Here is a 13,694-nt window from a genome sequence, read left to right as displayed (position 1 = left end):
AATATCTCTATAGAAATAACAACAGTACAAAAGTATATCTAAAACATCTATAGATATAAACAACAAACAAGTCCAATGACATCTATAAACAATATGTGACTGCAGTCTTCAACACATTTGGATCCAACTTAAAAACACACGAATCTAACATACAAAGTGAACAAAGTAATGAACAAATTCAACAAAACAATCAAAAAAATTCACTCAATACCAAACAAACAAACAAACAAACAAAATAAACAAAAATGAACAAATTAATCAACAAAATTAACAAAAAAATTAACACAATGAACAAAACAGTCAACAAAATTAGCAAAATAAACAAAATAATCAACAAATTGTACAAAAACAAATAAAATAATCAACAAAATGAACAAAATAATTAACAAAAAAATATAAAAAGTATATATGAAAATATCTATAGATATAAAGAACAACAAACAAGTCCAGTGACATCTATTAATAATATGTGCACTGCTGTTTTCAATACATTTGGATCCAACTTAAAAACATACAACTGAAAAAAATAAACTAATATTTTTAATGTTCGTGTCATGTCCTGGATGTGTTTCATTATCTGCTCAAACATGGATGGAACTGAGCATGTGCAGAAGAATCATGTGGGTTTAATGGAACAATACTGACACATTTCAGTGATTTAACAGGGATTCTGAATGTAATGAATCACATATGCATGGGATGAACTAACACTTTTTTCCACCTCTGTAGGTGAAGTATATACTATGCATCTTACAGCAGTTTTGTCCTCATTAACATGACTTGTTTCACAGTCGGACGAGGAGGCGAACGCAGCGCTCGGACCTCTGTACAAGAGGAAACCAGAGCTAAACTTACCCACAGCTACAGAAATGAATCAACACCGACAACGTCCTGAAATGAGTCACAACCAAGTAAGAAAAATACCAAAGTGCAAGTTGTGTATCTGTCACGACAAACGGCCTTTGGTATAAATCAACTTAAACGAGGACAAAGCAGCCCTGAACCGGAACACAACTTTAAACCAGAAAAATAGTTCCACTGTCCCCGTACGTCAGCGTCATGTTCATATTCATTTTCACTGAAATCAAGTTTTCTCTGTTTTGCGCTGCATGACCACCTGCCCATGCACCAACGTCTCTCCAGGTGTTTGTACTAATACTTAAAGGTTAACTGTGTTTACTGTATATGTGAAATAATGCTATGTAAGGATGTAACGATTACCGGTATAATGATAAACCACGGTAAAATTGCAGACGGTTCGTATTACCGTTTAAATTCTAATTCTCATGATAACCGTGTTTGATTACCGCACTTTTCCAGAGAAAACGCCTACGTAAAGATCTGCTTTTATGTCAAATATTTGAGTATAGTTTTAATTTATTACAATTTTAATTTTCTATACCTAATATTTGGAACCAATATTCACTTTTAAAGTCTTTGAAAAGGTTCGTTAAGCATCTGTGTGATATTTATGCAATAAAGTATATACATTTTTTGAATCAGATTTTTTTTGTGGGTGTGTTTTCTGGCCTTTCATGTTGATATAGTAGGTTAAAGTGAAAAAATAATAGGCAGGTGATATACATGAAGTTGTGCAGAAAAAAACAGATCCCAAACATGGGTATAGTAAACATTTGTTTATATAGTATATAAAGGCAAAATCAAAAGGACTGAAAAACAGACAAAATAGGCTCAGACCACTAAGGGTTAATATTTGAATGTTTCTGCAACAGAAAATGCATTGTACCAATTATTTTAGCTGTTTTTTTTGTTGTTGTTTTTTTCAAATTACAACTTGGTTAAATTATTTCAGTGTGTGTACTAGTACTTTTTGAACATTTTGAGCACAATTTCAACAATACCGCAATGATAATGATAACCGTGATAATTTTGGTCACAATAACCGTGATATGAAATTTTCATATGGTTACATCCCTAATGCTATGGAATGTGTGGGTGTAGCCTTCATTTTTTAAATGTTTCTAATTTTATGAATGCTGGTACTTTACATCTTACCCAGGGACAACTGCTGAAAAACAGCTTTTTTGCTAATATTGGTACATTTACAGAAATGTTCATTAATGTGTACTGTCCCTGCTAAATAAACAAATAAACAAATAAATAAATAAGTAAATAAATATCTGAATCAATACCAGCTGAATTTGTGTAGTTGTCAGGTTCTGTCTCTGTGTTCCAGTTCTGTGGTCTGGATGCAGATCAACCTAACTATAGAAGTGGGCGGGACTTTCACTGGAGGAGAACTCAACTCATTCAATCAAAGTTCATATATGACTTCTATCAGCGATCAATAGGAACTATATTGATATCTATAACCACTTACATGTTATAAACCATCCAAGTATGGACCATTAGAAGGATGGGAACATTTCTAATATTTCAAAAAATTTGTCAAAAGTAAATAAAAAAAAAAAAATTCTAAATTAGTCAAAACTGTGAACAAACTTTGTACATATTGTCCCAAAGAAGATTCATAAAAAATTGAAATGAATTCGATCAGTAGTTTTGGAGAAGATTATTAAAATGTAGATACTGGTGACCTTGAGTTTAACCCTTCAAGGTCACTCAAGGTCAAAGGTCATGGACTCAAAATGAAAGTCCATATCGATGGCCAAGAAACAAAACGTCCTATCTGCAAATTTTTAGATTTTGAGTTTTCACATTAAATGGACTGCACTTTGGGAGGCATAAATACCTAGTATGTACTGTTAACACATAATAGAGAGTCTGAGAACAGTAGAATATGCTTGGATATCTTTAACAAAGACCATACTATAATGAAACTAAACGTTTTTTTTGTTTCCTGAAAAAAGTGATTTTTTTCAAATAGGAGGTTTTGTTTTTTGGCCATCGATATATGACTTCCTATATTGATATCTCTAACCATGTACATGTTATAAACCATCTGGAATTTCCGCCTGTGGGACTAATAAAGGCGTGTCTTATCTTATCAAAATATGGACCATTAGAAGTAAAGGCACATTTTTAATATTTTAAAAATTCGTCAAAAATTAAAGAAAATATCCAAAACTGGGAACAAACTTTGCAGACATTGTCCAGAGTGGATTGAATCTGACTAGTAGTTTTGTCGGAGAAGATAGCAAACTAACAAAGACACAGCGCCTTCAAACCAGGTTCGATACAAACAGACTGAAAAAACAACCTTCATGAAGAAGCGACTTCCAATTCACAGCTGACTTTGGAAGAGTAGGAGGTGGTTCTGAAAGGGCAGTTGGAGGAAACAGTGGAAGCCAGGACCCCAACAGAGGTTTTCTACCGGGGGTGGGGTGGGGGCGTCCATTCCAGCTGCCGACGCTCAAACCACACAACGCCGTATAAACGAACATCAGCCTTCACACCAGGACCTGCTTCAGCATTTACACCTACAAGAACCCCAAACGCCACCACAGGAACCTGAGGATTTACAAAGACCTCAGCGCGTTTCCACCAAAAACTTCCCTTATCAAAGTTCCAGGTAGGGGGCGGGACTTTTTAGATTCCTGGAATTCTGGGGGGCGGGGCTGTGAACTGATTGGAACGCTGATTCTACACTTCCGTTCACCTTCTATGTTTAATCCAATGGCACCTGTGAACTGGTTTATTCCATTTCTTCCATTTGATAATTTGTTAAAAAGAGCAAAAGAAGAGAAGCTACGAAAAGAGGACGACGTTTATTAGATCAATATTCGTCTCCTCCAAGGTCATTGTAATAAACAGTGTCCATCTGAATACACTCTGAGTTTACTCTGAGTTTATTTTATTATTTTATATGGGTATGATTTTCATTAAATGGACAGAGTATATTTTGTTTTTTTTTATATGGGTATTGTTATGAATAGGACATAGTTTATTTTTGATGAGTATATTAATGGTAAGAAATGGATAGTTTATTGTTGTGCATTATTGTTACGGAACAGATGTGTTTTGTCATAAAAAGGACAGTTTTTTTTTGTTTTTTAGTACGTGTATTATTGTCATGAAAGGGACAGAGTTTATTTTTGTTTTTGATATGTGTTTTGTCAAGAAAAGGACAGAGTTTATTTTTGTTTTTTTAATACATGTATTGTAAAAAAAAAACAGAATTTATTTTTGTTTTTGGTATGTGTATTGTCATGAAAGGGACAGAGTTTATTTTTGTTTTTGATATGTGTTTTGTCATGAAAAGGACAGAGTTTATTTTTGTTTTTTAATACGTGTATTATTGTCATGAAAGGGACAGAGTTTATTTTTGTTTTTTAATACGTGTATTATTGTCATGAAAGGGACAGAGTTTATTTTTGTTTTTGATATGTGTTTTGTCATGAAAAGGACAGAGTTTATTTTTGTTTTTTAATACGTGTATTATTGTCATGAAAGGGACAGAGTTTATTTTTGTTTTTTAATACGTGTATTATTGTCATGAAAGGGACAGTTTATTTTTGTTTTTTAATATGTGTATTATTGTAATAAAATGGACAGAGTTTATTTTTGTTTTGATATGTGCACTATTACTGCTATGAAAAGGACAGAGTTTACTTGTTTTTTAATATGTGTATTATTGTCATGAAAAGAACAGAGTTTATTTTTGTTTTTTAATACATGTATTATTGTCATGAAAGGGACAGAGTTTATTTTTGTTTTTTTAATATGTGTATTATTGTAATAAAATGGACAGAGTTTATTTTTGTTTTGATATGTGCACTATTACTGCTATGAAAAGGACAGAGTTTACTTCTGTTTTTTAATACGTGTATTATTGTCATGAAAGGGACAGAGTTTATTTTTGTTTTTTAATACGTGTATTATTGTCATGAAAGGGACAGTTTATTTTTGTTTTTTAATATGTGTATTATTGTAATAAAATGGACAGAGTTTATTTTTGTTTTGATATGTGCACTATTACTGCTATGAAAAGGACAGAGTTTACTTGTTTTTTAATATGTGTATTATTGTCATGAAAAGAACAGAGTTTATTTTTGTTTTTTAATACGTGTATTATTGTCATGAAAGGGACAGAGTTTATTTTTGTTTTTTAATATGTGTATTATTGTAATAAAATGGACAGAGTTTATTTTTGTTTTGATATGTGCACTATTACTGCAATGAAAAGGACAGAGTTTACTTGTTTTTTAATATGTGTATTATTGTCATGAAAAGAACAGAGTTTATTTTTGTTTTTTAATACATGTATTATTGTCATGAAAGGGACAGAGTTTATTTTTGTTTTTTTAATATGTGTATTATTGTAATAAAATGGACAGAGTTTATTTTTGTTTTGATATGTGCACTATTACTGCTATGAAAAGGACAGAGTTTATTTGTTTTTGATATGTGTATTATTGTCATGAAAAGAACAGAGTTTATTTTTGTTTTTTAATACATGTATTATTGTCATGAAAGGGACAGAGTTTATTTTTGTTTTTTTAATATGTGTATTATTGTAATAAAATGGACAGAGTTTATTTTTGTTTTGATATGTGCACTATTACTGCTATGAAAAGGACAGAGTTTACTTCTGTTTTTTAATATGTGTATTATTGTCATGAAAGGGACAGAGTTTATTTTTGTTTTTGATATGTGTTTTGTCATGAAAAGGAAAGTTTATTTTTGTTTTTTAATATGTGTATTATTGTAATAAAATGGACAGAGTTTATTTTTGTTTTGATATGTGCACTATTACTGCTACGAAAAGGACAGAGTTTACTTTAAAGTGAAATGCTGCTGTAAAATGGACAGTCTGTCCCGCATATGTTCAGCAGTTTTGTGTTTTGTGCTTAGTCAGAATTCGGTCTGATATGTGAGGATTTTTGAGTTACTTTTGGGATCTGACAGAAGAGTTTAGGAAAGGTGAAGGATGGGTAAGAGGGCGTGAGATTATAAGGTAAACGTCCTCCCGCTCCTTTCCAAATGTTGGACTTTCTTTTATATAATCCTTTTGGTTGTTTGGTTTTAATGCAAATTCCAAATAAATAAAGAAACAAACAAACAAACTCTGGATAATAATCCTGGACTGACAACAACAGATTTACAGAAAACCATCAAAATATACTCAGCAGGACCTGGAGTCGACGACTGGAAACGACCGAAACTGATCTGAAATAATTCAGGTGATTAACAGGAATTAATTTACCAGGGAAATAAACTCCTGGGAATAAAAGTTCCTGGGAATGTTGGTGGAAAAGAGGTTCAGGATATAAAACACTCCAATGAACACAACGGATCCATAACTGTCTGGAAAAGTCGACCACATGATCATGGATCCGATTAAATTCAGTAAAATACTCAGTAAAAGCTGACGACCCAGTACTTACAGTTTTGGATGTTACACTTGGAGATGTCGACGACGCCCTTACACAGTCCTCCCAGTGGGTTGTCTTCATTTTCCTGTTTATTACACACATAGACTCCGTTGACACAGACACTCTCTACATCATCCTTTAGTCACACTGTGCTGTGTCGGACTTCTCACCTGTCCCCTGGTCTCAGCTTTGGCGTTGTTCGACACTTCCTCTACGTAGTTGGATGGAAACAACAACTGCACCTTCCCCCCATAGTCTCCTTTCCACCTGAAATGAGTGTAAACATCATATTAATGTCACTGAGTATCTGTTACAAGTGATTACATGTTAATTATCAGTGTGTTAGTAGTAGTAGTAGTTTTATTTTGAGCACATAAAATCCTCAGATAACAAAGAATCATACAACATGGTCCAAAAAAAATTTCTACACTCAAAAAGGAGTGGGCAGAGGTATAACTTATCGACTCCCACCCCCTTTTTACAAACTAATAATCAAACTAGAGCCGCTTCCCAAGGTTCTAATAGTTTTGGTTTTTTTTCAATATAGTTTAGTTTTATTTAGTTTTGACTTTTTTTTTCTCTAATTCAGTTCGTTTTAATTCGTTTTTAGAGCAGGTTTGCTAGTTTTTTATTAGTTTTCTTTTTTTTCTAAATGCTTAGTTTTAGTTTAGTTTTAGTATTAGTTTTAGTTTTGTCGTATCTTTTATCTTCTCCGTCGTATTCAAATAAATCCCAGACAGGACTCTGCTGCTTTCTCCCAACTCTAGTCTCCATGTTTCCAGGTAGAGTGGGGACCAGAAAACGACTCGAAACAACAAGTGACGAGAAGTGACGGACTGTGAAGTACCGTACAGTGCTGCTAGTTAAAATTGTTAGAGCGAAATAAATTGTGTTCGTATCAATCCGACATTGACAAAGATGAAAATGAAGGGAATTTTATCCATAATTTTTATCTGTTTTAGTTAGTTTTGTAAACACACAATACAGTTTCGGTTAGTTATCGTTTTTTTCTTTTAATTATAGTTTTTATTTATTTCAGTTAACGAACATGTTTTTTCAGTTCTAGTTTTCGTCATTTCGTTAGTTTTCATTAACGATAATAACCTTGCCGCTTCCTTTGCTTTAACACACATTTTCCTCTGTATATTTTTACAATAACAAAACATCCATACAAACCATTCATATACGCTTTTTTAGTCACCTCACAAGTTGTTCAAGCATCAAACAGAAAACTAAACGATGAGGTTCCTCAAATGGTCACATGAAGTTATTCCTAGACCACATCATTCCCTGTTTAAAACTACATTAAAAAGCCCAGAATACAGCAGACCCCCCCCATTTACATCATCTCTGTTTCTAATGTGTAATTAATGAAGACAAAGACTATTTTACACCAAATCATGATTCTGTCTTAACTCTTTCATGCATTAATTATTATAAAATTGAACAAATAATGCATCCAACTGTTTACTTCACCACAACTTTAATGTACAATATGTACTAGACAAATGTTATCAATATGATAATTAAAAGAAAAGTAGATAAATTATTATTATTATTATTATTATTATTATTATTATTATTATTATTATTATTATACAGTCTACGCTCCTCCCTCCTTTCCAAATATGGTCACTTTTGTCTCCAGTGACACCAGCCAAACACTAAACTGGAAGCTTCAGAGCAGAAGTCCTTCCACCGTAGACGACAGTGGTTTCATGGGTGTGGACACGAGGACATGTGGATGTGTAGCAGGGTTTCTGCAGGTATCAGCAAATCTAATTTAATGCCCTTTTTAATGCCACTTAAAACAAATTTAATGTCCATGTCCAACTCCAGACACAGTTTTACATACAGTATAGTTTTGTGAATTTACTGTCGACAGGCTTTCACCAGGTTCTGAATACTTCCTCCTCCAATCACTTCTGCTGAAACTTGCATTTTCACATTTTTCGCCCATTTCCCTCCACTCTTTCGCCACAGTATGAGCATGCTCACAGCACGTTGCATTCCCAGTATCCGGTGTTGTGACTTCATGTATCGGCCATAAACAATAGACAATTAAAGGGTACCACCTGTCAATCATCACACTGTACTTCTGATCAAAACTATTAAATGTTCATATAATCAAAATAAACCGTGAATAACTGCTTTTTTCCCCATCAAGTGTATTTAATTTTTTAATGCCTCTGAACATTAAATTTAATGCTTTTTAATGTCATTTAAGGCCTTAGTTTTCACGAAATTGATTTACCGTAATTTCCAGTCTATAAGTCGCTTTTTCCACACACTGTGAACCCTCAGCTTTAAAATGATTCGGCTAATTTATGTTTTCTGGGCTAACGATTGATCTGGCTGACGAAGAAGGAAATAGAGCTGCTGCACGTAAGCTTGGCATCAATGAAGCGATGGTGAGACGTTGGAGACGGGGTGAGTGCGGCTTATAGTCCGGAAAGTATGGTAATGACTTTTAATGCTTTTTAATGACCCACAGAAACCCTGTGTGGACATGTGGACGTGTGGACATGTGGACGTGTGGACATGTGGACGTGTGGACATGTGGACGTGTGGACATGTGGACATGTGGACGTGTGGACATGTGGACATGTGGACGTGTGGACATGTGGACTCACCATCCATCGTTCTCCTTGACTACGTTGTGTATTAAGGCTCCTTTGTTGAAGCTCAGCTCATCGGACCTCTTTGCCTGGTAGCTGTACACGGCCTTGACAGTACTCTGAGGCTAATGCACACCAACACACACACAACGTGGTTTAACAGAGTTTCATCAGAGAACAGACGGATCCATTTGACCCAGAACGGTGGCGTGGACTCACCAGTGTAGGCTGGATCTCATTGGGTTCCACGTACGTCTTGACCTCGTACAGAGAAGCACAGTCTTTCTCCTACGACACCAAATTAACGGGGTCAGCATTTTTAGATTCACTAACAGTTGCTGCGAGTGATAGAATGTCAGTACAAGGTCTCCTAAAACCTCCTCTGGGCTCCACTTTTACACCAACAATGCTCTTCCACAAACTACACAGTCACTCATCACACACTGGTCGCCCATAACATGTCCATGTGTTTTTGGAGTGATATTCTGCTTTTTTAAATGGAATTCTGCATTTTCCAACATTTCCCTGTGGTCTCCATAAACTGTAAATGCTCTACTTGGATCTGAATTCTTCATTCATTCAACTCCACAGGTCCATCTTCAGCCCTATTTCTGAGGAATGACACCAGAAAGGTGGTTTGGAGCACTGGCCCTTTAAATGCACATCAGCCACTTCAGGCCCCGCCCCCTCCAGGTTGTTGGCTGTGCTGCTCTGTCCTGTTCAGCTACTTGTGTTTGTTAATGCAACCAACAACTGAACATCTGAGGTAATCGGGTCAAAGTCTGGAGATATTTTCAGTTTTTACTACAACCGCTGCTGCTGACAAACAATTATGTTGTACTCGGAGAAATGTTGGTCTGAAGTCTGGACCTGATATGTGCAAATGTCATGACGTAACTAGTTATAGACATAACAAATTAAGAAGAAATTCAAACAGGTTGTAGAAATCCACTTGATTTTTGCCCAAATGAATATAAAGACAGCTTTGCAGCATCCAGAGGGTTCAAATTCAAACTGTATGAACTATTAGAGTCCAAATACACAAACAAATGAACCACAGACTCAGAAAAGTGGGTTTAGACAAATATGAGCCCTTTAAAATTATGGACCTTTCACTGGTTGGATCTATTAGACAAGTGGACATTTAGTCGTTGAAGCAGCAAAATGATCAACGTAATGAACTGAGTGTCTTTGGTCCATAATGTCACGGTGATGACCGGGTCAGAGCATCTCCAAGTGTAGTTTATGGTCTGTAATACAGGTGTCCACAAAGTCTGTTTACAACTTTAAAAAGTATTATAAAGCAGTTGATGAGATCTGTGAATCACTCAGATGTGTTCGATGTGCTCAGTGGTTGGTGTGGGATCATGATCAGTCAAATCCTTGGTCCATTTTTCTTCAACGAGAAACCAATTACTGCAAATGTTGACCTTTGACCTTCTGACTGAATATGTGTCACCACTGGATGACCTTTAACACACCATCATTTCCAGGTAGATGGTGCACCACCACATTGGGTTCTGCATGTTAGGGGGTTCTAAAGCCAACACTTCCAGACCATTGGAAAGGATGTTCCTATTACCTGGACACCTCCTTCACCACATATCACTGCCCTGGATTTATGTCTATGGGGTTATGGTTTTTGTGGGGGGGGGGGGGGGGGGGGTTTGTTGTTTTTTTATGGGGTAATGTTAAAGATATGGTGTATGAGACAAATATACGGGACATCAACCACCTGAAGTAAAAGATCACTGATGTCACTGACACTATTGAAGAGGATGTGCTACAGACACGGAAGCCAATCCAGGACCATCTGCATGTGCTTCGTACACCTAATGGTCCCATACAGAGGCGAATTAAATGAAGCAAAAAAACTTCAATATCTACTTTTCATTTTGTAATAATAGAATATAATCTTTATTTTGTCAGCAGTAGTTTGTCACATATGTAAACATGCACCACACACCGAAATTTGTCCTCTGCCTTTAACCCACAGTTTTTCAACCATGGGGTCGGAACCCCATGTGGTGTCGCCTGGAATTCAAATGGGGTCACCTGACATTTCTAGTAATTGATAAAGAAAACCCAAAAAAACCTACTAATAAAAATATATGGTGATTTGATAGAGACAATCACAATCCATAAAATACATGACAACCTCTGAAGCTGAAACTGAAGCACTGTGGTTCTGTTTATCTGTCAAATGTTCATTGTGGTCGGTTTCAGATGCTGCAGCTCTTTCATAGTTTGAGTTCTTGTTTGTTCAGTATTAACTGTATAGTACAAAGATGGAGGGTCTTAAAGCTGATGTTTCATAAATACTCTGTCTTAAATGTTCATGTGTGCTTGTTGTTCCTCATCCAGTTGGTCTGTGTTGTCCTTTACCATCTGCTATTGTTCTTACCATCGCTGGTATGTGCTGCCTTTACTATTAGTGCTATTGTAGTTTTTTTGGGGTTTTTTTCTTACCATTGTTGGTATGTAATTATTGCTGTTCTGTACCACTTGTGGTATTGCAGTTTTTTGTTTTTCTCATTGTTGGTATGTAATTATTATCATGTAAGTTGACGGTTAACTGTTACCTGTGGTAACACCACCAGGAATGTACTTTGTTTCTATTTTTTACACACATTTTGGTTATGCAATGTAAATACTGTCAAATGAGTTTATTCTAAATTGGTATAAGCCTATTTTGTTCTATTTTGTTCATTGTTCTGGCTTGAAGTCAAAGGACAGGAGTGAGTATTTAAAAGTTATTATGTTCAGTTATTTGAAGATGAAAATGGGGTGGGATTAAATAAGTTTTTGTTCTTTCAACTCCTTTTCGAGTATAAAAGAATTTTTTTTTTTTTTTTTTTGGGGGGGGGGGGGTTGCATTTGCATGTATTCTGTAAATGCTCCAAATAAACAAACAAATGAATGAATGAATTGTCAGCCTTGTAAATCACAGCTGGACTGACTGTACATATCCTGACCAAGGAAAATAAAAGTCTCACTGTGCAGTAATCTACACCTGGATTTACTGCCTCCGTCCAGAATAATATACATTATATAGACCAAATGTTGTCTAAAATTAACGTTTATTTGTAACATAGTGTAGCAAACTATTACATGGTCAAAAACAAATTAATTTTAGCCAAAAAAAAAAAAAGTCTCTGTTTTGAATGTCTGGGGTCGCCGAAATTTGTGATGTTAAAATGGGGTCACGAACCAAAAAAGGTTGGAACCACTGTTTTAACCCATCACTAGATCATGCATCACACACAGTGCATGCTAGAGCAGGGGGCACACCATGTCAGGCACCCAGGGGGCAAAATGGGGGGGGGGGTAAGTGCCTTGTTCAAGGGCACATCAGCCAACAACTCTCTGCCAATCCAGGGAATTGAGCTGGCGACCCTTCGGTCACAAGCTGACACTCCAGCCATCGAGGCCACGACTGCCCCCTGTTTTTACCTTATTGTCACAGATGTGTCTGTTCATTTGCTTTTCTAATACATTTGTTAAATTGTAAACAGACTTTATGGACATCCTGTAAATCTCTAATGCATGGGATGTCCAAAGCCGTTTTTCCACCACCGTATGTGACTGTGGACTCACCGTGCTGAAGCGGTCCACCAGCTCCGGGGTGACTGGGTAACGTAGTTTAATCTTGCGATACAGCGGGTTCTTCCTGAAGTAGTTGACCAGCTCCACCAGGCTCTCGAACTCTGTGGTCGTTCCCAACAGATACATGTTTCCCTCTTTTTGGATCCTGCAGTGTTTCACTTTACCGTCACCTCTGAAAGATAAAACCCTTAGGTCAGGGCTCTCAAACTCATGTTCTTTCAGGTTCCACATTCAGCCCGATTTGATCTGCAGTGGGTCAGACCAGTAAAATAATAACAGAATTACCTATAAATAATGACAACTGCAAACTTTCGTCTTTGTTTTAGTGCAAAAAAACCCATTAAATTACAAAAATACTTACTTTAATAAACTATCCAAACAAAGAAGATGTGAATAACCTGAAAAAACTGAAATTTCTCAAGAAAAATAAGTGCATTTTAACAATACTCTGCCTCCACTTCTCATTTGTCCATGTGCATTCTGGATCAGATCTACACAGACACTAAACACTGAGGAACAGGCAGAAAAGAGTTCAAATAGTTAAAATTGTGCTTTATTTTCTTTAGACATTTCAGGTCGTTCATATTTGTTCAGGTTCTTCACATTTTACTGTTACAGGATAGTTTACAAATGTAAATATTTTCATAATTTAATGTTGTTTTTTGCACTTTGAAGTTGTCATTATTTATAGATATATTGTAATATTTTTTTCACATCAAACCGAGAAGAAAATATGGAGTCATTCTTTTTTGTCGGTTCTTCTGCTGTTATTATTTGACTGTACATCACATTGGTCTGTGTGTGGAACCGCAACTAAAATGAGTTCCACAGCCTTGACTGTGGAATTTTTGGACTTTGCAAATTCATCCCACAGGCCAGATTGGGACCTTTGGCAGGATGCATGTGGCCCCTGGGCTGCATGTCTGAGACCCCTGCCTTAGGTATGAACAAAAAACAAAGGAGTAATAAAAATGACGCTGCAAAAACAGTTTTCATTGTGAGTGCACCTGAATGTGATGGCGAAGGAGTCCAACTCCCCCTCCCTCTGTCGGATGAGGAAGGCCCCGTCTCTGGGAATCCTCAGCAGGTAATCCTCAGCCTGACCTCTGCTCAGGTTACTGTAGAACCACCTGAACCACAAAAACACACACACTGTAGGTTTTAGTCCAGTTCT

At 35.9% G+C, this 13,694-nt stretch overlaps 1 protein-coding gene across 4 annotated transcripts in view; it reads right to left on the bottom strand.

The window, feature by feature from the left end:
- Window positions 1-13,694, bottom strand: part of plcg2 (phospholipase C, gamma 2) — a 53,797-nt gene that overhangs the window by 14,900 nt on the left and 25,203 nt on the right. For all 4 annotated transcript variants that reach the window (XM_030137477.1, XM_030137476.1, XM_030137479.1 and 1 more), the window contains exons 19-24: window positions 13,528-13,650; window positions 12,512-12,692; window positions 9,134-9,202; window positions 8,930-9,039; window positions 6,467-6,563; window positions 6,309-6,381 (exon numbers count right to left, since the gene is read on the bottom strand). In XM_030137477.1, coding sequence (XP_029993337.1) covers window positions 6,309-6,381; window positions 6,467-6,563; window positions 8,930-9,039; window positions 9,134-9,202; window positions 12,512-12,692; window positions 13,528-13,650 — 653 coding nt within the window. The remainder of the gene's footprint in view (window positions 1-6,308; window positions 6,382-6,466; window positions 6,564-8,929; window positions 9,040-9,133; window positions 9,203-12,511; window positions 12,693-13,527; window positions 13,651-13,694) is intronic.

Source organism: Sphaeramia orbicularis, chromosome 6, assembly GCF_902148855.1.
Source record: "Sphaeramia orbicularis chromosome 6, fSphaOr1.1, whole genome shotgun sequence".
Taxonomy (NCBI): domain Eukaryota; kingdom Metazoa; phylum Chordata; class Actinopteri; order Kurtiformes; family Apogonidae; genus Sphaeramia; species Sphaeramia orbicularis.
This window is presented reverse-complemented; position numbering and strand designations above follow the sequence as displayed.